We start from the raw sequence: 24,131 nt of genomic DNA on the forward strand, positions 1-24,131 counted from the left end.
GATGGAGGCTCCAAGGACATTTCAGGCTTTAGCATCAGAGAGGCCATCGCAGGGTCAGGAGGAGTCAATGCATGGGCAGAAGTTCTGAGGATGGGGAGGTTTCACAGCACAAGCCTGCATAAGGTTCTCTGATTCCCAGACAGGAGGCAGAGGTGGAAGTGGGAGCCACCAATACCTCTTTGATGTCAACTCACTTTCCAGGTTACAGGCCCTGGCTCAGGGAAGTCTGCTATCTAGGGACTTCCAGTGTCTCGGCAGGGTGTCTGTAGGTGATTGTGAGGGGAGAAGCCACTAGCATGTCCTGAGCAGCAGCTGGACTCCCCCATTGCACTCCTGCACACCCTGTGTGTTGTAGTCCGCTGGGGATTGGGTCAGCTAAACCAGCTTCCATGAGATCCCTTGTTGCTCCCACGTTCCCCAGTTGATCTGCTGGGAAAGAAGGAAGTGAAGGCGATGGAAGTCAGGAGCCCAGGAAGCTCGTGTGAGGAGAACCCGCAGTTAACTCTTGTGTTTAATGTGTGTGTGTCTGTGTGTGTGTGCACGAGTGTGTGTGCGTGCGTGCGTGCGTGCGTGCGTGCGTGCGTGCGTGCGTGTGTGTGTGTGTGTGTGTGTGTGTGTGTGTGTGTGTGTGTAGCTCAGAACACATCCTTCAGCAGTTGACCCTCAGGTTTTTGCTGTAAGCACTTTTGTCTTCTAGGCCATCTTGCTGGCCTCTGAGGGCAGATTTTTTTTATTTGTGAGACCTCGCAGAACTGTTTCATTATGTCACCAGGGATCTGAGGTCACCTGGCCAAGTTGTCTCTTCATCACAGATCCTTCTCCTTTCAGATGGAATACCAGTTAGTGAAGCTGAATGGTTCTTAGTTCTGTACACTGATTCCACAGACATGTATGAGTGTCTGATAGGCTGGGCTATGATTTGGCCCGGGACACTCAGAGAACAGGATGGAGAGAATGCCTCTGTGGTTGCCACCCACTCTGAAGCAGGAGCTGGCTCATAAGGACCTGGAAATAGGTTGGCCTGTGTGACAGCTCAGGATAGGTGTCTGAGGGACGTAGGGTACTATCCTAAAGGACAGGAGGGACAGTGAGGAATGGCATGCACAGAAACGCCTGTGTCCATGTAGGCCAGCACAGACGGCAGAGCCTGGGCAGAGAGGCCATGCAGAAGCTGTGGAGCAGCTGTCCCTTGGCCAGTGTGTAGGGGTCACCTCTACTGCTGGTGCAGACCTGGAAGGGCTTGGAGGGGGCTGGAGTTGCAGTCTGAGAGTAGATGGATCCAGGACAGAGAGTGTGATGTTATCAAGAGCAGCTCTATTAATGATACTCTTCCCTCTGGGGACAAAGCAGCTTTTGACTGGCTTCCCATACCTGCTTTGCAGGCAGTGAAAGGGAGGGACCTTCCAGCTCACCTCAGGGCTCCCTGCGTCCTCCTCTCAGCCCAAGGCCCCGCCTGGGGTTTTATGGCAGAATCCCTATTCTCAGAACTGTTGACAGGTGAGACCTGCAGGGTGAACCGCTGGCCCCCCATCACCCGTGAGCCCTGCACTGGCTGCTGCTCCCACATCCTCCCCAACCTGTATCCTCCATACACTTGAATGTTCCCACTCAAGCTCCCCACCCCTGGGCACTGTTTCCTCAGTCTGAGAACCCTTTCTCCTAAATGGAAACCCAGCCTGTGTTGCCTTGAGAACCTTCCTCAAATATCTCTACCCCGGTCTGAGTTAGATGCCCACCCTGTCTTCACAGCCCTTGGCCCTTCCCCCTCATTACCCAGCTCCTGAGGACATTGCCTTTGCCCTCGCCTCTGAGCTCCAGAAGCTACCTCAGTGCCTGGACAAGTAGGTGACCACAGAAGCCTGGGGTGATGGACCAGATGGCGGGAAGGAGGGGATTCTGGATGGAGCAGTGAGTTACGCTCAGCGCTGATTCTAAGGACTCAGCCTATAGCCCTTTAACTTTCTCTGTTTTCTCCTTTCCCAGTACGGCTGAAGGTCTATCAAAAAAGCACATGTCGGATGTCAGTGGGTGGCAAACGTTCTCACAGGCCCTCGGCTACTTCCTCAAAATGTTCTTTGGCTCTGCGGCACTTGGCACACTGACTGGCTTGATTTCTGCATTGATATCCTTTAACATGGGAGCTTAAGGCGCAAGCATCCACTCTCATTATTTTCTCCTTCCTCAAGGGCCCAACTTTAATCTCAAGTTTTGATTAAAGGAAAGTTTTGTGCTAAGCTGTAGTTTGAGAAATGTTCTAAACTCAAGGACTCCTAAATTCAACCTCTAACGTGTCAGAAGACACTTTCTCCTCTAGACAGCAGGGTCCTCTCAGATGGCCTTGAGCTTTTTGTCCTGCTGAAATGACAGGTCCACCAGTTTTGTTTGATTCTCTCTCTCTCTCTCTCTCTCTTTTTTTTTTTTTTTTTGAAACAGGGTCTCTACATGGCCCTAGCTATCCTAGAATTCAGTATATGTGACCAGGCTGGCCTTGAACTCACAGAGATCCACCTGCCTTTGTCTCCCAAGGGCTGGGATTAAAGGCATGTGCAGGGATGCCATTTTCAAAGCATGCTGTTGGGTGGAAGATTTGATCTGATATCCTGTGCTGCTGCTTTGGGGTGAGAATCACAGACAGATGACATCATTCCATCACTGCCTTGGTTCTCACACCCAGAAAACTGGCAGTTTTCTTAGACACTGTAGGTTGCATGTGGGTTTTGTTTGGTTTTTGTTTTGTTAAGATTTTGTAGCCAGCTGCTGGTGGTAGTGCACTTGGGAGGCAGAGGCAGGAGGATCTTGGAGTTCGAGGCCAGCCTGGTCTACAAAGCAAGTCCCAGGACAACCAGAGCTATGTAGAAAGACCCTGTCTCAGAAAAAAGAGAGGAAGGAGGGAGGGAGGAAGAGGGGGGGAGAGAGAGAGAGAGAGCAGTTGTAGGTGCTAGGAACTGAAGTCAGTGGGGCGGCTCTTAACCACAGAGCCATCTCCAGCCCACAAGTGTGGAGTGCTGGCAGTCCGTCCCTAGGTGAGCGTTTATCTGGAAGGGTGGCAAGGGCTTTCAGGAAGTGCCACCCACATGGTTTGCACTGTGAACTGCTTACCAGCTGAGGCCTGTCAGCAGAGAACGAGGTATCAGACGGAAATAGGACAGGCTCCAGAGTAGTTCTGCAGCTGGCCGGCCCATGTCCCCAGAATGGCCACATGGCCCTCCTGGGGCAGTTTTTCTCTCAGCGAGCTGGAACTCTCTTGCTGGTTCTGAGTATGTTTCCCACCACCCTGGAGATGTTCTGCTCTGTTCCTTTGTCCAGAGGCTGATTGAGTTAGTTGACAGCTCTCAATAAGCAGAGTGAGGATGACATTGTCTATCCTCCAGACTTACAGCTCAGCAGTTAAGACACTCACTGCTCCTACAGAGGATCCACGTTCAGTTCCCAGCACCCAGATGACAGCTCTCAACTACCTGAAACTCCACTTCCAGGGGATCAGACGCCCTCTTCTGACCTCTTTGGGCACTGTACATATGTGGTACACAGACATACAGGCAAAACACTCATACACATAAAATGTAAAAATTTAAAAAAAGCATGCCAACAGCCAGGCGTTGGTGGCGCACGCCTTTAATCCCAGCACTCGGGAGGCAGAGGCAGATGGATCTCTGCAAGTTCGAGACCAGCCTGGTCTACAGAGTGAGTTCCAGGACAGCCTCCAAAGCCACAGAGAAACCCTGTTTCAAAAAACCAAAAAAAAAAAAAAAAAAAAAAAAAAAAAGCATGCCAGAGATAGTGATGCATGCCTGTAATCCCAGCATTCAGGAGGGAGACCGCGGCAGAAGGGTTCCCACAAGTTCGATGCCAGCAGGGCTACATAGCAAGACCCTGTCTGAAAGAGAGGTGAAAGGAGGAGGAGGGGGCAGAGAAGAAAACAAGGTCAGAGGCAGCGCACGTGGCTCCCTTCTGACAGCACTGCAATGATGCCAGGCCGTGGGAACATGGACCCCTGTTCCCAGGGGCATGAGTGTGGTGCTCTGCAGGGACAGGAAGGCAGGCCTTTCAGCAGGGCAAGGAGTCCCTGGACAACAGGCAGCTAAGTCAGTGTTTCTGATGTCATGTCAGATTCTTGTTTCTACAAAGAAAAAATTCTGTAGTGAGAAATGCCGCCCTGTAACTGTGCCAAGTTCAGTGTCTTCTGTCCTGCTGTCTGCTCTATGTGTCTTGTCTTGCTACACGTCCATCCAGTGCCCTTGTCCTCCTTCCTTGACATCTGTGCCACGTGCTGAAGCACATTGACCTGAGGAAAACGCCTTCCCTGGAGTTTGGCATGATGATCATTTTTGCTTACCTGCCTTATGGGCTGGCAGAGGGAATATCACTCTCAGGTAAGGGACAGTAACCTGCACTCTGTGGCCATGACTAGAGACAGTAGCCAGCACACTGTGACCGTGGTTAGAGATGGTTAGAGACAGTAGCCAGCACACTGTGACCATGGCTAGAGACAGTAAGTAAACAGCACATGGTGACCGTGGCTCAGTGTTTTGCCTGATGATAGAGGTTTTGTCAGTTGAGTTACTTTCTCTTGGCAGAGACAAAGGTACTGTGATGGCCTCTGTTTTACCACAAGGAAATCTGAAGTTGAAGAAGAGCAATATGCTTGGGGGGGGGGGCGGGTGCAAGCAGACGTCATCTTCTACCGTTTAGTATATTCAAGGTTAGCCTGGGCTCCATGAGATCCTGCCTCAGAAACAAAATCAAGCTCGTGAGATGGTTCAGCAAGTGGAGGCAATTGCCACCAAAACTGATGACCTTAATTTGGTCCCCAGAATTTCCATAGTGGAAGGTTGGGAACTAACTCCAGCATCTGTCCTCTGCCCTCCACATGTACACATACTCACATACACATAGACAAAGGACAAAGTAGCTAGATAAATGTAATCTTTTTTAAAAGGCAGGCTTGGGGGCTGAAGAGATGGCTCAGAGATTAAGAGCACTGATAGTTCTTCCAGAGAACCTGGATTCAATTCCCAGCAACCACATGGTGGCTCAGAACCATCTATAATGAGATCTGGTGCCCTCTTCTGGCCTGCAGACATGCTTTCAGGCAGAATACTTTATACATAATAAATAAATCTAAAAAAAAAAGGCAGGGGCTGGAGAGATAGCTCAGTTAGTAAAGTGCTTGCTGTGAAAGTGTGAGGGTGTGAGTTTGTAGCACATCGCTAGGCGTAACAGCATGCTATAACTCAGGTGTGCTGAGACATGAGGATTCTTCGAGTTTGCTTGTCAGCCAGTCTAGCCGAATTGATGAGCTCCAGGTTCAATGAGAAGCCCTGTCCTAAAGATGAGATCAATAGAGGAAGATACTTGGGGTCAAACTCCAGCCTCCACATGCACGTACATGCAAACATGCGTGCAGATGCTCATATGGAGCATGCATATACAGTGTACATAGCACAGAAGCAAAACAAAACATTTGCCGCTGTCACAGCTGGAATTAGAGCAGTGATGTCTGAGGCTCAGAACCCTCCTAACCAACTTCCTCCAGGAGCTTCTCATGAGACCACACACTGCAACAAAGTGACTGCTCCATAGTCTAGGGAAGCTTCTCAGACACAGTGAAATGTATTCCTTGTCTTGATTTTAGAAGTGGGAATTTAAACCAGGCTAGCTTTGAACTTGAAATCTTCCTGTCTCGGCCTCCTTAGTAGCTGAGTTGACAGATGTGTGCTCCCCACTGACTGGCACTCAGGTTCTAACCTCACTATCCCCTGGAGTGAGCACCCAGCTGACTCCTTACTCAAGGGTAGGAGGTTTCCCTGCACCCCAGGGAAGAAGGTGCACACGTCACAGCTGTAGGAGGACGGGCTGCCCACTGAGCACTGGTTCCTACAGCCTTCCATGCTGTGGGCCCAGTCAGCAGCCCATCTGTCAGCTACCTGTCCCAAGTTTACAAGGAAGTTTCTATCCCACCCGGTCCAAATAAACACACAGACTTATATTAGTTATAAACTGTTTGATGGCTCAAGCTTCTATTTGGCTATCTCTGTCTTAATTGTTAACCCATTTCTATTAATCTGTGTACCTCCACGTGGTCTTGGCTTACCGGTGATGTCCAGGTCTCTTGCTTCCTCAGCTGCTACATGGTGTCTCCTTAACTCTGCCTACTGCCTTTCTCTATCCCTGTTTGGATTTCCCACCTGCTTAAATCCTGCCTGTCCATTGGCTGAAATAGCTTTATCCATCAACCAATAAGAGAAACATAATCACAAGCATACAGAAGGGCATCCCCCATCACTCAAGTGGTGTGGATCCTGTGCCCACTATTTGTCAAGTTGTAAGATCACCAGCATTACAGGTCTAGAGCAAGCTCCATGCCTTGTTCCCAGGTGCAGTTACAGCTGAATGGGGAGGGCTCTCCTTGACACCAGGACTCCACCCTTAGGTAAGGGCTGTAGACAGAGACCTGTTGAAGAAGAGAAGTACCATACAGGCCAGGCTGAGCTCTGCTATGGGAAGGCTTCTCCTTTAAACTGCAATAGGATTGATACCCTACAATAAACAGCCATCCATGTGTGGGGTTCTCTTGAGTTTGACAGCTGGGTGCAGTCACAAGGCCCTGGTCAGATCCCTGTGTCTTCTGTGGTCACCATGATCTTCATTGTTAATAGTTCTTTCCCAGATGTCACTAGATGAAATTGTGTGACATGTAGTCGTTGGTACCTGATCTGTCTGTGATAGTGGTGCAGAAAGCACTACCACACTCCCTTCTCATTCGAGGGGGTGATCAGGCTTTTCCACTTTTGGCCTGTGAACGTTCACAAATGTTTTCAGTTATGTGGGGTGAATACTTAGGATGACATTGCTAGGTCATGTGATACTTACCAGTTTTACTTTGTAAAGAACTGCTGAGTGTTTGAAAGTGAGCAGTTCTGCCAGAGGGTAGCGGCACCTGCCTTTGGTTGCAGCACTTGAGAGGCAGAAGCAGGCAGCCTGGTTCAGACCAAGTTCTAGGACAGCCAGGGCTACTTGTGTTCAAGTATTTTTTTTTATGTAGCTAATTCATGTATTTTTCCAAAAGTGAGCCTCAGTGGCACCATCCCCGACCTCTGATTCTTTAGGCCTGTACAGGTGATGGATGATTCTAGTAGGTGAAGTTGTCTAAGTGTCAGGTGGTGGCCTTTGTGTGGAGAGGCCTCGTGGGTCCCTTGGAGTGCCCATCTGGACTCTCCAATAGCCCCAGAACTGGCCAGGTGCCCATCCTCTCCCTTAGGCCAGGGTAACATGCTTCTGGGCCATTTCCAGCATTAGGAATCAAGTGCACAAGGAACAGCTGTTGTCAAACTCAGCATCCATGTGTTTGTCCACACAGACAAATTTGTGTCAGTCACCATCATTAGAAGTTTAGAAGTTGCTCACGCCTTTAATCCCAGCACTTGAGCACTCAAGAGGCAGAGGCAGGTGGATCTCTGAGACTGAGGCCAACCTGATCTACAAAGTGAGTTCCAGGACAGCAAGGATTAAACAGAGAAACCCTGTCTTGGAAAAAAAAAGAGAGGAAGGAAGGAAAGAGAGTCCGTCATCTCAGAAGTGAAGGCAGGCCTGCCTAGCATGGTTGCAGCAGCCTAATGAGCTGTGCATTCATCCTGGTGGTCACTGCCCTGTACTCTCCCATACCAAGTATTCTTGGTGTTCCTCCCTGGCCCAGTGCACCATGGCTACCTGCAGCCCTTTGTCTAGACTGCCCCCTGCTGGAGCTGAGCAGCACTGCCCTGGTACAGACCCCAGAGTTTCCACACAGGCTGCCACCCGGAGCCTTTGCTCTCTGGAGCAGTCACAACAGCTTGTCTCTTTGTAGGATGGCTGGAGTGGTGGTTCAGCTGATGATGGCACTGTAACTTGGTGTCCTCTTGGGTTACATCAAGATGAAAAGCATGTTGATGTCCCTTGTCTAAGGCAGCCCTGTGAGCACTGGACTTAGGAGGATCAGAGAGCTTGACTATGTCCTCCCTCCTAGTCTGCAAGTGCTTCTTGGTGCTGGCAGATGCTGCAGTGCTGGGCATCAGGCCCAGGGCCGCACTTTTTGTAAGTTTTTATTTATTTATTTTTAGATTATTTTTTGCTTGTTTTGATTTTTTATTTGTTTGTTCGTTTTTGTTTTTCGAGGCAGGGTTTCTCTGTATTGTTTTGGAGGCTGTTCTGGAACTAGCTCTTGTAGACCAGGCTGGTCTCGAACTCACTGAGATCCGCCTGCCTCTGCCTCCAGAGTGCTGGGATTAAAAGTGTACGCCACCAACGCCCGACTGTTTGTTTTGATTTTTGATAAGAGGATCTTTCTAATATGTAGCTCTGACTCTCCTGAAATGCCTGCCTCTGTTTCCCAAGTGCTGGGATTAAAGATGCTTGCCACCATGCCTGGATAGATTTTATTTTTTGTATATGATTGTCCACCATGTAAGTGCCTGGGAGTTGTGGGTGATTATTAGCTACCATGTGGATGCTGGTACTCAAACCCAGGTCCTTTGCAAAAGCAACAAGTACTCTTAAGCACTGAGACAGCCACCTTGCCAGCCTCCTAGTGTCACCTTTGATGGTTGTGGTACTTCAAGGTTAGGGAGGGTCAGCCACCCTGGAGAACACCTGTGGGGACATGAAGAATCTAGGGGAAGCTGGGCAGCCCTGGGAAGCCCACTTTGTACTCAGGAAGCAAGTGAGCTGGCCGGCCCTCCCTGACCATCTGCTCTGAGTACCTCTTTACTCCTTTGCAAGCAGAATGGGAGCATGAAGGAAAGGGCTACTTCCCAGGAAGTTGGAGATAGAGCATTCCAATCCTTCTGTCATGCACACAGCAGACCCTAGTGTGTGGCACAGCTATGTGATCTTTCCTTGTACAAGTGCAGTTAGCCAGTTTAACTGTTTTTCCAAAGTTGTGCAAGTGAATTAAAATTTGGTTATAAAGTTGGCTTGCCGTTTCTGTATGTTGGTATCTTGTTCAGTGGCTTTTTTAAAAATCTCAACTTCCTTCTGTTGAGATGGGGCTCTGCTAAAAAGAACTTGTATGGAGCCCCCAAGTGGTGAGGGGAGGCTAAGAGCACTGACTGTTCTTCCAAAGGTCCTGAGTTCAATTCCCAGCAACCACATGGTGGCTCAGAACCATATATAATGAGATCTGGTGCCCTCTTCTGCCCTGCAGGCATACATGCAGGCAGAACACTGTATACATAATAAATAAATAAGTAAATAAATAAAATCTTTAAAAAAAAAAGTGGTGAGGGGAGCGGCTGCCAGGCCTGATGGGGGAGCACAGACAAGTGCATCCTGGAAGAAACAGTAGTATTTGGTGACTATAGGGAAATTACAAGAGTATCCTTTTTATGATTTATTTATTCTTATTTATATATATTGGTGTTTTGCCTGCATATACATCTGTGTGAGGGTCCCAGATCCCCTGGAACTGGAGTTACAGACAGTTGTGAGCTGCCATGTGGTTGCTGGGAATTGAACCCAGGTCCTCTAGGAAGAACAGCCAGTGCTGTTAACCACTGAGCTATCTCTCTAGCCCACAACCAAGAAGAGAGTCTCTTAAAGGTCCATGAGACCACCTCACCCTTTACATCCAGGTTATCAGGCTCTTTACCTGTGGATGACAGCGACAGCTTCTCACCTCAGCCTTTAAGCTAAGGGTCAGTATACAGTGACTGCTCACAGCTGTAGAGCCTGGTACTGTGTGTTCTGAGTCTTCTCTGTCCGGCCAGTCAGCTCCTAAAACATAGCAAGGAGACTTCTTATTAATTATGGAAGTTCAACTGATAGCTTAGGCTTGTTTCTAAGTAGCTCTTATAACTTAAATTAGCCCATTTCTATTAGTCTATTGCTACCCTTGTTGTGCCCAAGTTGCAAAGTACCCAGAGACCTCCAGGAAGACCCACCAAACTGCAAAAGTACGGTTTAATGATTGCTTATCTAACCATGACAGGGACCCCCTCCAGCAAGTTGACGCAGCAGCCTCCAGAGGGAGTGAAATTCCTTATCTATTGCTAGGTTTTATAGACAAAAGTTACAGGATTACATCAGTAGGTACGGGACGTTTTCGGATTGGATGACATTTGGGAACAATCAGGAGAATTTCTCAAAGTCATATTTTGGCATGAAATACCTATATACCAATTATTTTCATTGGTCAGTGCTGAGAAGGAACATTCTGTAGTTTCTATGACCTTGTCTTGTTACTTGCAGGTGGCCTGTTGTACACAGATACCAATAGTTATCAGAACTATATCCTGGAGACTACATGGGAGGTTTTGGTCCTCCCTGGAGTATCTTTTGTGGCTAAACAGTTCCCAGGAACCCAGCATCTAGGAGGCAGGGGGCGGGGGTATCTGGAGTTTCTTTGTGTTCAGTTTTGGCCCTAGACTCCAGGAGGCCAGAGGATCTGGAGTTTCCTTATGTCAGAGGCCTATGTGTCTTTTCTGTAGCCTGTCATGGCCACTAAAGCAGGGGCTGAGTGAGGGTCTGGTCCCTTTATTTCTAAATTATTAGAAGTGAAGCTTTTGAGTTTAGTTTACCCCATTCACCCTGAGGCTCACCCACCTCACCCACGCATCGTCCATCCTGTCTGTTTCTGTGCTCTTTTCTCTCCTTTTATATGCCTGGGTGTCCTGCCCGAGCGTATGTCTTTGTACTGGTGCTCATGAAGCCAGAAGAGGGTGTAGGGTCCTCTGGAACTGGAGTCACACACAGTTGCGAGCTGCCTTGTAGGCACTGGGAACCAAACGTGGGTCCTCTGGAAGAGCAGCCGCTGCCCTTTACCTTTGAGTCATCTTCCCAGCCCCTTCCATTTTCTTCAACTGTTAATATTTGGGGTTCTGGAGTTTAGGAAGTGTGGTCTGATTTGCATGCCTGTCCCTGTGCTTTCTGTCACATCTGCCCCCTATCTCTAGGTATCATGGCTATCCTGTTCTCTGGTATCGTGATGTCACACTACACACATCATAACCTCTCCCCAGTCACCCAGATCCTCATGCAGCAGACCCTCCGGACTGTGGCCTTCCTGTGTGGTGAGTTCCACCTTTGAGTGCCCACACAAACTGGGACTCCTACCCTAATGGGGTGTAGGCTAGGGTTTTTCCTTGGCATCATGGCTCAAAATCCTTCCAAGCCCAAGCAAGTACCACACTCCCACCTCCTGAGCTGGCGTCTATGGTTTTGGGTTTCCATACAAGATGTGCAGTGCTTAAGAAGTGGACGCTTGGTGCCTGAAGTTTATGGGCAAAGACAGAACTACTCCTAGACATCCTAGATGTTAATGTGGAAATCTCCACAGATGTTCCTTGGAAATGATGCTGAGGATGGTTAAATGACCCCACCCCTGTGGGATATCAGACTCCATTTTAACATGTCTCATCTAGGGCACTGTGAGTTTCTAAGTGAGGGTGTCCTAGCACTGGGGGAACTCTAGAGCCATGTCCCCCAAATGAATATGAGGTCTTTCTATTAAGCAGTGACAGAGTTTCCTCCCTTTCTGTTTACCATGTACCCACTCTGGAGTAAAGGTGTGTGCTCACGCACACTCGCGCGTGCACACACACACACACACACACTTACACTTATCCTGGGTCTAGGCCTTAGTGGCAATCTTAGCGTCTGGTGATAAGGGACCCTGTTTCACTTTGGAGCCTGGATGGCAGGGCTATCTGTGCAAGGTAGGGAGGGGCTGGGTGAGGAGAGGCCAGATAACCCATTGCCAAGGAGCAAGCTAGAAGACAGGCCTCTAGTGCCGCATGGCTGTTTGATCCACAGCTCATACCAGAAAAGCCTTGGCCAAAGGCTCTGCTTGGCCCTCACAGGGTGGAGCAGAGAACGGCTTCTGTCCTGTGTCCCGGACCAGCTCTAATTAGCATTTAGTTCTGGGGCTGCACATTATCCATTGCAAGAACTTTCCAGAAAATAAGATGGCTATTGGTGTGCTTTGGGGATGCTTGCTTAAGTCACTACTGAATTGTAAGAAAGGAACTGGGATGAGCAACCCGTTCTTTGGTTTCTTTCAGAAACATGTGTGTTCGCCTTTCTTGGCCTGTCCATTTTTAGTTTCCCTCACAAGTTTGAAATTTCCTTTGTCATCTGGTGCATAGTAAGTATTTTTCTCGTTTTTTTATTGAGTGCTTATTTTTAGAATAGCAACTACATGGTCTGGAACCATTTATGTAACTATTACCAGTTCAGAGTCAGCAGCTACAGTGACATGCTTCTGTTGAAAGTTTCTTTCATTTAAAAGATCCTAGGCATAAGGATCTAGACATTTTACATTTTCAGTGTTCTTGAATGGTGCGGTCACCTTAAAACAGTTCTAGTCAGAGCATGGCAGTGGGTGCCTATAACCCAGCACTTGGCAGGAGGACCAAGAGTTTAAGCTAGCTGGGTGTGATGGCAGACTCCTTTCATCCCAGCACTTAGGAGGCAGAGGCCATTGGATCTCTGTGAGTTTAAGGCCACCCTGGTCTATAGAGCAAGTTCCAAACCAACCGGGGCTATACAGTGAGACCCTGTCTCAAAAAAAGACAATAAAGTTGTTTTTAATAATTTATTTTTATTTTATGTGCATTGGTGTTTTGTCTGCATGTATGTCTGTGTGAAGGTGTCAGATCCCCTGGAACTGGGGTTATAGACAGTTGTGAGCTGCCATATGGGTGCTGGGAATTGAACCCAGGTCCTTTGGAAGAGCAGCCAGTGCATTTAACCACTGGGCCATCTTTCCAGGCCCCCAATAAAAAGTTTTAAGGGCAGTTTTAGCTACATGGTGAGTTCAAGAACAGCCTAGGCTTGCACAGCAGAATCCTGCCTCAAAAAAAGCAAAGGAGAAACGTGATCACCTGAACCCAGTTCTCTTAGGTCCTCTGGAGTCCTTTCCCCATCTGCATGTGGCCTCCATTCAAAGTGGCTGCCTGCCTATGTCAGTTCTGTCCTGTGAGCACAGGGCTCGGAGAAGCCTTGGAAGTTTGACATTTGTAGTGGTTTTTGAGTTGCTGGGGTCTAACCCAGGGCCTTGTGCAGATGCTCTGTCCCCAGCCCCTCCCTCAACCCCTCCTCCACCCCTGGGAGCTGTGGTTGGTTTAAGTGGGAACCCTTTCTGGAGGCTTTACCCCCAGCAGGCCCAGGCCTTGAGTCACCTTTGTCCTCCCAGGTAGCCCTCACTCAGCCCACCCTCCTTGCTCTGAGGAGCCAGACCCCAGAGCAGAGGACCTGTGTGTGGTCCCCTCTCCCTCACAGTGCCCCAGTGGGGAAGATTAGCATAAGCCCACCCCATTCCACCCCATTGTGGAGTCCTGGTTGTCTCTAGGCCCCTAGGAGCTGAGTGCGGCTGCCTTTGCTCTGAGGCTATGACTAAAGCCCAGGATGATGCTTGCTAGTCTCTTGTAGCATCTGAGACGAAAGGTCAGGCCAAAAAGCTTCTCAGGCAGAGCCAGGCAGCAGCACTTGTGTGAGTCTCCACCCATGCCGTGCTGTTGGGTGTCTCTGGCTGAGGGCAGGGTTGCCTGAGACAACAGTGGGACCACCTATACTGTGTGTTGACACCAACAGGTGCTGGTACTGTTCGGCAGAGCCGTCAACATCTTCCCTCTGTCCTACCTGCTGAATTTCTTCCGAGATCACAAAATCACCCCCAAGATGATGTTTATCATGTGGTTCAGTGGTGAGTGGCAGCCGGGGGCGTGGGTCTGAGCCTGGGCTTGTGCGCATGGGCCCCTGGGAAGCCAGGCTCCAACAGGTACTACCACATGGCGCCCTCATCACAGCATCAACCACCAAGTGGTTGGCCCTTTTCTATCCCTGGGATCAGGATATCAGGTTCTGGGACAGCAAAGGCCATGTCTAGCATTCAGGGTCCCTTGGAGACAAAGCAAGGACCTGTCCAGCTCCATGCACACCCCTGGCAGACCTATGTAGCATGCTGTGTGGGGTGGTGCTAAAGACCGCGATTCAACCCAGGCTATTTCTCCTTCCACTGCACAATCCTGGAGCAGAATCTGAGCACTGCGACATCTGTCAGTCACGCCTCTCTACTTTCTCAAGACGGGAATGAGTTTGTCAATCTTCAGCTCTAAAGAACCAGCCCTTTATGATCTTAACTCTCCATACTCTTCCTATCTAAGTGTCATTAGTCAGGTGTGGTGGCACAGGCATTGATCGCAGCAGAGGCAGGCAGATCTCTGAGTTCCAGGCCAGCCAGGGCTACAGATTAAAACCATCTCAAAAAATAAAATAAATAAATGAATATAACTGCATATTTCCATGTGGGATGAAGTGCTCCGTAATGTTCACTACAATTTGCTTCATAATCCTTTTCTTCAAAAAGGCCTTATTCTAAAAGTTGTAAGCTAAGAAACCCTGTCTTGCCAAAACAATACAGAGAAACCCTGTTTCATAAAAACCAAAAAAAAAAAAAAAAGAAAGAAACCCTGTCTTGGGGAAAAAAATTGTGAGCTAAGTACACTGGTGCTTAACTGTAATGCCAGCTACTTGGAAGAACAGGGCAGGATTCCTAGCTTGAGTCCAACGTGGACCCTGTCTCACATAAACATGTAGAGGTCTGGCTGACCCGAAACTGGCAGTGGAGTCCAGGTGTGAACTTGCAGCCATCCCCCTTGCCTCTGCCTTGCAATGCTGGAATTACCATTTAAACAGTCAGTGACTCCTCCCAGGAGAGACCAGTGCTACTTCCCCTGCCCTGGCTCCTTCCCATCTCTCACCCTGTCCTCATTTCTCCACTGCTGCTCCCCTCTGCCATGGTGGCCTTGGCCCTGATCAGCTCATAGTGGCTTCTGCGGCATCAGCCCTAACCTAGTGTATCTGCTGGGCCTCAGACTCCCTACTACTACTACTGTTGCATACATCTAAGACACTGCCCCTGGGGCTTCCCAGACTCCCACCCAGAGCCTCCCACTCTGACCCCAGACAATGGCACCCTGGGTCCTGGCCCCACCTCCTTCTGTACCTGTGTTCTGACAGTACTGGTCCCCTGATCTGGCCTTTCCATCCATCCAGCTCTCCATATCAGCCCTTCCTCTGTTTCTGGGGGTATGGACCACAGCAAGTTCTTGAGCCAGAGCCCACTGCCTGCCTACTGCTTGACTTGCTCTGCCTTTCATGGGAAACAGCATGGTGGGTCAGTTATATGGCTCCCTTCACTGGCACTCCTAGGCATATGTGTACACTGAGCCTGTCACACATGTCAGGTCCCCTCATGGGTTTGGAGAAGAGTAGCGCCCCTGCTCATGTCTCTGAATCCCCCACTCTAGCCTCCCTGACATCTCAGGTCTGGACTGCTGCAGTCGCCAGGCCCTCTCAGAGTCTTTCTCGTCACCCATGTCTGAGCCACCCCGCTGTGGTCTCTGTTCCCAGTGACTCTTCTTAGTTTAGTGTTGTATTTACTGTCTCTCCTAGCTGCTCTGGAAGCTTCTAAAAGCAGGGCTCAGGATCCCCTGCTCTGTTCCCCAGCTCTGTCCATACCCTTAGTCACCAACAAGGAGGAGAGTCACAAGACAAACCATACCTCACTACTGTCTGTGTCTGCTGCATGGCCCTGAGCAGGACACAGGTTTCTGGGCAGGTTTCTGTGGCAGGCAGCCCTATCTATGCACAGAGCACATAGTTAGGGGCCTGAAGCACCAGGGAGGACTCAGCTACCATAGCTGTTACATGACAGATCTGATGGGTCCCCAAATACACGTGCCACACAGCAGCATGGCCCAGCCCATGCAGAACATGCAAGGGATTCATTCTGTCCAGCCGCTGCCTGCTGTCACATCCTAGGTCGTTTGTCAGGTCCAGGTCCTGCTGTTAGTGGTGCTGAGCTGCCGCCACTCTCTTCTCTGTCCCTCTCCCTCCTTTTTTATTTTATTTTATTTTTTGGTTTTTCAAGACAAGATTTCTCTGTGAAGCAGTTTTGGCACTCACCCTGTAGACCAGGCTGGCCTCAAACTCAGAGATCCATCTGCCTGACTCCCCGAGCGCCAGGATTAAAGCCATGTGACACTGCTGCTCAGCTCCCTCCTCCTTGCTTGGCTCTGAATCTCCTTTACCGTCCCAGGCCTTCGTGGAGCCATCCCGTATGCACTGAGCTTGCACCTGGGCCTGGAGTCCATGGAGAAGCGGCAGCTCATCGGCACCACCACCATTGTCATTGTGCTCTTCACCATCTTGCTGCTGGGCGGCAGTACCATGCCCCTCATCCGCCTTGTGGACATTGAGGATGCCCGGGCACGCCGCAGGAGCAAAAAGGACGTCAACCTCAGCAAGACTGAGAAGATGGTTAGTGCAGCTGTGGGCCCTGCCGCCTGTCTGCCCAGGCGAGCAGCTCAGGCTCCTGGGGGCTGGGCTGCATTGCATTCCCTCATCTCAGGGCCAGCAGTGTAGGCCTGAGAGCAGGTGCTGCAACTTGGCTTCTGAAGCATGGCTCTCTGGGGTAGGGTGTGTGACAGCCTTATGACCTGCTGGTGCCATCTGTAGCTCAGAACATTTGAAGTAGAGCCTGGTTTTATGCCAGAGTCCTGAAAGAGTGCCAGGAGCTGAGCCAGAAGGCCAGGTAGGAACTAAGAGATTTCAAAATGAGGGATTCTTCAGTGTGCATTTATACCTCGTGATCAAGGCCAAGAGGATGGTAGCTTCTGGTAGCTCTGGCAGCAATGAGGGCTGTAAGCAGGGTGGCATCCTCAAGGACAGAGGGTCATGGTTTAGGGATAGGTGTTCAGGGCCCAGCCACACTGGAACCTGAGGCTGCTGTGCCCCCTTGCCCACCTCTACTTTCTGTGGGCCGGCTCCTCTCAGGCATTGGCTCCCTGTCCCTCCTCCCCTCCTACAGCAACCCTCGCTTCTGATCCACCTCTCTACCCCACCCTCCTTCATTCTGAGACCAATTGCCTTCTAGTCTCCTTGTTTGAGATGTCAGCAACTTGGGTCAGTCACCAAAGTGCCATCTGAGAATGGGAGAGGCAGGACCATTGGTCCAGGCCTTTCTTTCAGTAGCTAACCTCAGGCTGTGCAGGTACTTCCCATGCTCAGAGCCCTCGCTTCCCAGCTCCCAGCTAACCAGTTTGTTTGATGTTGTGTTGTGATTGCTTTGTTCTTGTTTCCTTATTTTTAACCTTTTTTAAGTATATATGTGTCTGTGTATGTGCATGCCATGCTATACGCATGCTAGGTGTGTGTGTGTTGCATGCATGTGTGCTGTGTGTATGCACATGTGTACCCATGAATGCAAGAAGAGAGCACTAGATTCTCCAGAACTGGAACAACAAGCAATTATGAGCCTAACATGGACACTGGGAACTAAACTCGAGTCCTCTGGAAAAGCAGCAAGTATTCAGAACCACTGAGCCCATTTTTGCTTGTTGAGATGGGCTCACTCTGAAGACTATGTTGTAGCTCCAGCTGCCGGCAATCTTGTTGCCTCTACCTCCCAAGGCCTGGGAGTTACAGACGGGAGCCCTGTGTAGATTGATATTTATGCCAAAGCTACAGCCACTCTTGGACAGTCATAATGCACCACTGTGGCCAAAGCCCTTGGCCTCCATAGGAAGCAGGGACTTTTATAGTCACCATCCTGCAGGTGAGGAGAACCCTGAGGCACAAAAAAGGTTCCAGTCAAGACCCTGCACTCACAGAGACATCAGAGGATGGTCGCCAGAGTGGCGGCAGTATAGGCGCTTGTTAAGTGTGTAGGTTTGGTGGGCCCGCCATTGACCTGTTGTCACAGACATTACAGCTGTGGCTAAAGTGTGTATCATCAGGCTTCTCAAACCCCAGACACTGACCATGCACAGCCTCCATTTTCCTCTGCACTGCAGGCCCAGGCCAGCAGGGCTTTGCAACTTGGGAGACTCCTATGCTCCATTCTTGCCATTGGAGCTCCCTACAGAGGGTAGGCTTTGGGGGCCCAAAAAGGTCTGGGCCTATGATCACCTCTAGTAAGGTAGAGTGTGTTAGAGGTGGCATTCTGACAGGAAGGCAGAGTGAGGGCTCCCAGGGAAGTACCTGCTGACATGGCCAGTTCTGTCATGCAGGGCAATGCCATCGAGTCAGAACACCTGTCTGAGCTCACTGAGGAGGAATATGAAGCCCACTACATCAGACAGCAGGACCTCAAAGGCTTCATGTGGCTAGATGCCAAGTACCTGAACCCCTTCTTCACACGGCGGCTGACACAGGAGGTGAGCATGTAGAACCCCTTTCCTCCCCTCAGGCCTGCAGTGGCCAGGAGTGGGGAGGGAAGCCACTTCTGAAGGCTGCTGAGGAGCTCAGCTCTGCCCCGTTGCCTTTCCTTCCCCGTACACCGTGGGAAATGGCCAAGAAGTCTCAGATCAGCACTCACTGTAGCTGCCTCCGCCAGTGGGCAGGGCTCTTCTGGCTGCTCTACCTCTCCACAACAGCCCCTCACACCCCCGAGACCATGTCCTCCAACAGCTAAGCAGCAAAACATGTTATCTCACTTGACAGCTGGGGAAACTGAGATCCAGGGGAAAAGAGTTCCCTCTAACCCCCTCAGTTCTCAACAAGCCCTCCTGTTACCTCTGACCCATAGGCTCACAGAAGCCTCTTGTCCCCTGACCCTGTCACTGATGACCCTGTCACTGATGACCCTGTCACTGACTCTTACGTGTCTTGCTCCAGGACCTCCACCACGGGCGCATCCAGATGAAAAGCCTCACCAACAAGTGGTATGAGGAGGTCCGCCAAGGTCCATCGGGCTCTGAGGACGATGAGCAGGAGCTGTTCTGAGCCCACAATGCCGTGGGCCTGGTAGAAAATGCCTCATGCAGCCTCCTCAGAACATGAGATGGTAGGTGGAGGGCTAGTGTTGGCTGGGAAGCTTCAGGCCTTCAGAGCACGCTGGCTTCAGAAGTGTGACCTGCCCCGCCTTGTTTCTGGGCCTGCAGAAGAGGGCGGCAGCCAGCCTCCTTTCTGCTTCTGTGCCAGACCAGAGAACACCATGACTGGACCATGCCTTCCTCGCAGCTGCCAGCAGGCATATCTGCCGCTTGTCTCTTCATTGTCAAGGTGCCTTGGCAGCGGCGGCAGCCTCTACCTGGTGCCAAGGCCAAGAGCCTTTGAAAGACTCACAGTCCCTGACCTGTGTTCTCAAAGAGGAAGGCTGAAGGACCTTTTTTCTTGACATGGAACTGGCCACCTGTTAGCCTGCTTTTGGGCAGGCAGCTGCAGCCCTCTGTGGGCACACTGCAAATGTTTACACTGGTGTCTGGCAGGGGTCAGCCTGCAGGCTTCCAGGGAAGGTGGTGGCCTGAGTTTGCAGTACTCTCTGAAGAGACAAAGGGGGTCTTTAGACCCTGGAAGCACAGAGTCCTAGGGGGTACTTTTCCCAAGTGTGGAGTCACTCCATATCCTCTCTGCTCTCCACCACAACCTCCTCCCTCATTCCTGTCCTCTGCCCACAGGCCTTTTAGACCCCATAGTGTGAAGCTCCTTCCACCCAGCTGCTGTTCAGAGCCTTTTACCAGTTCCTGGAACTTGGGTCCTCTGCCCTCTATGCCAGGCCCCAGCTCTCCAAGACACTGGGCCAATGGCCAGGGCACAGGAGCCAACGCCAGTGCTCCCCACTCCAGCCACTTGCCACTTAGGATGCTGGTGACTTTGGGTCACACAAACACTCGCATGCATGTCTCAGGCTGAGGCGCCAGATCACACCACAGGCAGTTACTGCCTAATGTCCTCACCTGCCCTTTTATAAATGCTGCAGTCTACCCCACCACGACCCCAGAGCCCTAGACTCTCCTTGCACCCCAGGCGGCTTTGTTGTGTGGCCTTGGCTCATGGTGGGGACACTGGGCCTAAGTGCGAGTCACAGGTGTTTCCCACCTCAGGTGCTGTGGCTCTGAGGCCTCACCTCGCTGTGCTGCAGAAGGCGGCAGAGTTGGAAACATGTAGTTTGCTTCTATACATTAGGTCACTTATCCTTGGCACAGCCAAGATGCAGTCAGGTCCTCTTCCCTGTCTCTCACCTTAACCCTGGAGCTGGAGTCACCCGTGGCCTTGTGCAATTGGGGGCAAGGCTGGGGTCAGGCTGGCTTGTTCTCTTGTGCTCCGTCTCTGAGATGGAGGTTGCTTTCCAAGCTCAGTGCTCGCCAAGATTCCTTTCTAAACCTGAGATTCATAGATTAAGCAGTAAACATCAGGGTACTGTTCACTCAGCCCCTTGTCACCAGGCCTTATGTCCCTGACACATCACTCTTGGTCCCTTGCTTTAGCTGGAGCCTGAAGTGAGCTCCCAGAAGCTTGGTGAGAGGGAGGGAGGGCTGCTGTGCCAGCCCTGAGCGCCAGTAGGCACTAGCTCTGCCCTCTCCTGGGGAATGTGGCCTTAGTACCTGGGAGAGTGCCCAGCTCTCCAGAGCCCATGGCCAGAGAGCAAAGCTCTGGAGGGCATTTCTCAGATGAGAAACCAATTGCTGCCGCCACCTTCTCAGACCCTTAGTCCTGTTGTGTGCAGTGATAAATGTGAAATGGTAGTGACCCAGCTGTGCTCCAAATTTCAGGTCTAGGCCAAGGGACAGGCCAGCTGGGCACACAGAAGGTAACCTTCAGAGTGAGGGGCATGGGTGCCCTTGAGAATCTGGCAGTTTAGCCAGTAAGCAGATCCAACCCTGTAGTTCCCGGTGGCCCATCCCTGCAGTCTATGAGCCAGTTCTTGGAGCCGGTGACCTGATTTCTGCAGTGCTGTGGTCACAGGGTTCCTCCAAACAGTCACATCTAGCATCTTGGGGTAAAACCGGACAGGCTGAGGACTTGGTGTGCAGATTCCTTTCTGTGCAATTGAATGCTAAGAGACTAAGCAGAAAGCCTTCTTAAAGCCCGCCCTAAGAATTACCAGGTCCACATGCCCATGGTAGGTTCTGGGCTGGGTGGCCACTGCCCAGCCCTTCCCCCCTTAGCTATAGAGGTATATATGGTAGAGGTCAGCTGTTCCTGGCTCCCAAGTGAGGAGGAATTCAGTAGCTGTCTACCACCCATGAGGCTTCCAAGATGCCGCATGGAGACAGGAGCCCTCCCCAATTCTCTCAGAAATAGCAGCTTGATTCCTCTGCTGGCTGGTGCCCAGGAAACCTGGTACAAGCAGCAGTGGCAAATCACTGGGTTCTCTCAGGGCCCTGGGGCCACACTGTTAACTGAACCCGCATGGTGGGAGGAGGGTCTCCAGGTGACCGTGCCTCTCCACCCTGCCGTCCCACCTGTTCACCCCGTTTCAGAAGGCAGAAGTGCCATGGCCCCCTCACCCGGGCACAACCGTGTGCAGTGGTGGTGGGACAGGCCACCCTTGGTGGCTGTAACCCTGCTCTAGAGCCATGGTAACACAGCCTGGAGACTGGTGACAGCTCCCTGCTCCCACCAGCCTGGGTTCCTTTCTTTGACAGTGGAAGGTTTTGGAGGCGCTTGTTTTCTGTTGTGATTTAAGGAGGCTGGCTAGGAGCCATCTGTGTAAGGTCCCAGGGACCTGAGCACAAGGGAAAACAAAAAAAGGGTGTCACTCTCACTCTTCTGGAGCTTGCCTGCCTGCCTGTCTCCCTCCCACTCACCACTGAATGGGAGGTCACATCACTGGACAGCTAGAAATAAAATGCTGTGGAATCAGAGCTGGCCTCTATTGCATCAAGTGACTTTGCAAAGCTGGGTTTGCACACTCCTGGATGTGGCTCTGGTTGCTCACAGCTCTCCAGAAAGCAGTAGACATATTCCAAGAAATGCGATGGCTATTAGGAAGGAGTACAACTCTGGCCTTCAGTGAGCCACACCTGAGGCAGAATGCTCACGTCAACCATGACTGCCTCCCAGGTGCCAGGAATCCAGAGCTCCAGGCCTCTCAGGACCTGCTGCTGGTTGGCTGCACATTGTTTTGACAGCTGTCTACCTGCAGAAAATGGAAAACTTCTCCATTAAATCCACGCAACTGGCCGGGCGGTAGTAGAACACATCTTTAATCCCAGAACTCAGGAGGCAGAGGCAGGCGATCTCTGAGTCAGAGACCAGTTTGGTCTACAGTGAGTTCTGGGACAAGCTGCAAAGTAATACAGAGAAACCAGTCTGGGTGTGGGAGGGCAAAAATCAACACAACTAAGGAGCCAGAGCCTATCTGGTCCTCAGCTCACAAAGGGAGACCTTATATAAGGTTCTGCAAGCACATACACAGTGCAAAAGCCAGATTTCCTAGTTTCTAGCCCTGAGACACCCACACCAGCAGCCAAGAGAGTGAAGTGGCACCGGTACCAACCTGATGCCAGCCGCAGGCTGAAGATGCACCGAGGATGCAGGACATAAGGCTCCTCTGTGTAGCCTGGGCCCGTCAGGGAGAGCTGTCTGACTGACATGTCCAAGTAACTAGTTGAAGTCAAGGAGCACGCTCATGAACAACAGACACCATACTCAGGATGCCCTGGCCTTGAAGACAGCTGGGAGTTTTCTGAGTAGTGCCAGCCTGGAGGAAAGGACTCAGTCCCATTGACGGACATGACCTGGGTGGCTCCAGAAAAAGTCCTCAAGGTAGAGGGATAAAACAGGAAGAAATAACTTCCTCAGAGACCAGAAGCTGTGGAGAAAAGAGTGGGTCCCAGAGCCCCAACCCATCCCATCAAGGAACTCACTCTAAGGAAGAGACATTTTAGTACACACTAAAAACATGATGTGTTGGGTGTAGGGACGCACATCTTTAATTCCAGCACTTGGGACGCAGAGATGGGAATCTCTTGAGTTGGAAGCCAGCTTGGCCTACATAACAAGTTCCAGACCAACAAAGGCTACACAGTGAGACCAAAAATAAAAACACTTGCGGCCATGTATAGTGGTATATAATCATAATCCCAACACAAAAGAGGGTGAGACAGGAGGATGACCTCCATTTTGACCCAGCCTTGACTATAGGCTAAAATTATTAAAACACACACACACACACACACACACACACACACACACAACACCAACAAAAATCCGAGGCATACTACAAACACTTGAGCTCTCCATGGTGCCCACCAGTGCTTCCCTGGACATTCAGCTTTGATAGGTGGGTGACTTGACTTGCTTTGAAGAGAGCTAGGCCCATTCCCCATCAGTCAGTCCCTTTACTTGTTGAGGAAGTCCTCTAACCCAGTATGGCAAGAGAGTGCAGCACCTTGGAGAGCTACTCATGGTTCCTCCCCCTTACGTGCAGGTGTAAAACCAGCACCTACTGCAGCCATTCACTCTGAAGCCCAGCAGGGAGATCATGAGAATAGTTGAGCAGGAAGCATGTTTTTTGGTTTGTGTTCTGAGACAGGGTTTCTCTGTACCCTTGGCTGTCCTAGAACTCACTCATGTAGACCAGGTTGGCCTCAGAGAAAGATCTGCCTGCCTCTGCCTCTCGAGTGCTGGGATTAAAGGCATGCCACCGTGAGCTGGAGTTATAGATAGCTGTGAGCCACCTGAAGTGGATGCTGTAATAAGAACCAAACTCATGTCCTCTGAAAGCACAGCAAGCACTCCCCACTATGAAGATGTCTCTTTAGTCCCACTAAAGAACCCATTTAAGTTGGGTTCTGGGGGAACCAATTGGATTTTCATACTTGTGAGGCAAACCCTTAACCAAATGAGCCATCTCCTCAGAACAATTTGTTTCACATGAAGCTAAGGTATGGTAGTATGCACTTAAAATCCAAGCATTTGGGAGGTTGAGGCAGGAGGATTGCTTCAAGTATAAGACCAATCTGGGCTCCATGGTGAACACCAGCTAACAATGACTAGAGTAAAATTCTTGTAAAACCAGGAAACTGTTTACGTGGTGTGTTCCTTCAGTTCTGTGTGACACATCTGCATCCATACCAGCACCACAGGGAGGTCCTTTTATAGACGTGATAGCGATGATCCAGTTGCTAAACACAAGTGGAGTCTGCATGTTAGTATGAGGGAAAGAGGTCGTTACAGCCTTGACTCTCCCAGAGGGCAGAAACACACGAGCCCCCTGCTGAAGCAGTCCTCTCTGCCCTCTCCCTCTCTTTCTGAGCAATGCGGAAGAGCCAGCATGTATGCACAACACTCCTTATCAGCAGAAGGGAAGATAAAACTATGGTCATTTCAAGTGATATAGAACATTCCTGATGTTTCCGTAAGAA

At 50.6% G+C, this 24,131-nt stretch overlaps 1 protein-coding gene across 2 annotated transcripts in view; it reads left to right on the forward strand.

Moving 5' to 3' along the window:
• Positions 1-21,626, forward strand: part of Slc9a8 (solute carrier family 9 member A8) — a 48,191-nt gene extending 26,565 nt beyond the window's left edge. For both annotated transcript variants that reach the window (XM_013116657.3, XM_005074424.4), the window contains 8 exons: positions 1,984-2,122; positions 4,268-4,373; positions 10,929-11,045; positions 12,036-12,118; positions 13,567-13,678; positions 16,076-16,296; positions 18,048-18,194; positions 18,655-21,626. In XM_013116657.3, coding sequence (XP_012972111.1) covers positions 1,984-2,122; positions 4,268-4,373; positions 10,929-11,045; positions 12,036-12,118; positions 13,567-13,678; positions 16,076-16,296; positions 18,048-18,194; positions 18,655-18,762 — 1,033 coding nt within the window. In that variant the 3' untranslated portion in view covers positions 18,763-21,626. The remainder of the gene's footprint in view (positions 1-1,983; positions 2,123-4,267; positions 4,374-10,928; positions 11,046-12,035; positions 12,119-13,566; positions 13,679-16,075; positions 16,297-18,047; positions 18,195-18,654) is intronic.
• Positions 21,627-24,131: the final 2,505 nt, after the last annotated feature.

The sequence above is a fragment of the Mesocricetus auratus genome, unplaced genomic scaffold (genome assembly GCF_017639785.1).
Source record: "Mesocricetus auratus isolate SY011 unplaced genomic scaffold, BCM_Maur_2.0 Super-Scaffold_100028, whole genome shotgun sequence".
Taxonomy (NCBI): Eukaryota; Metazoa; Chordata; class Mammalia; order Rodentia; family Cricetidae; genus Mesocricetus; species Mesocricetus auratus.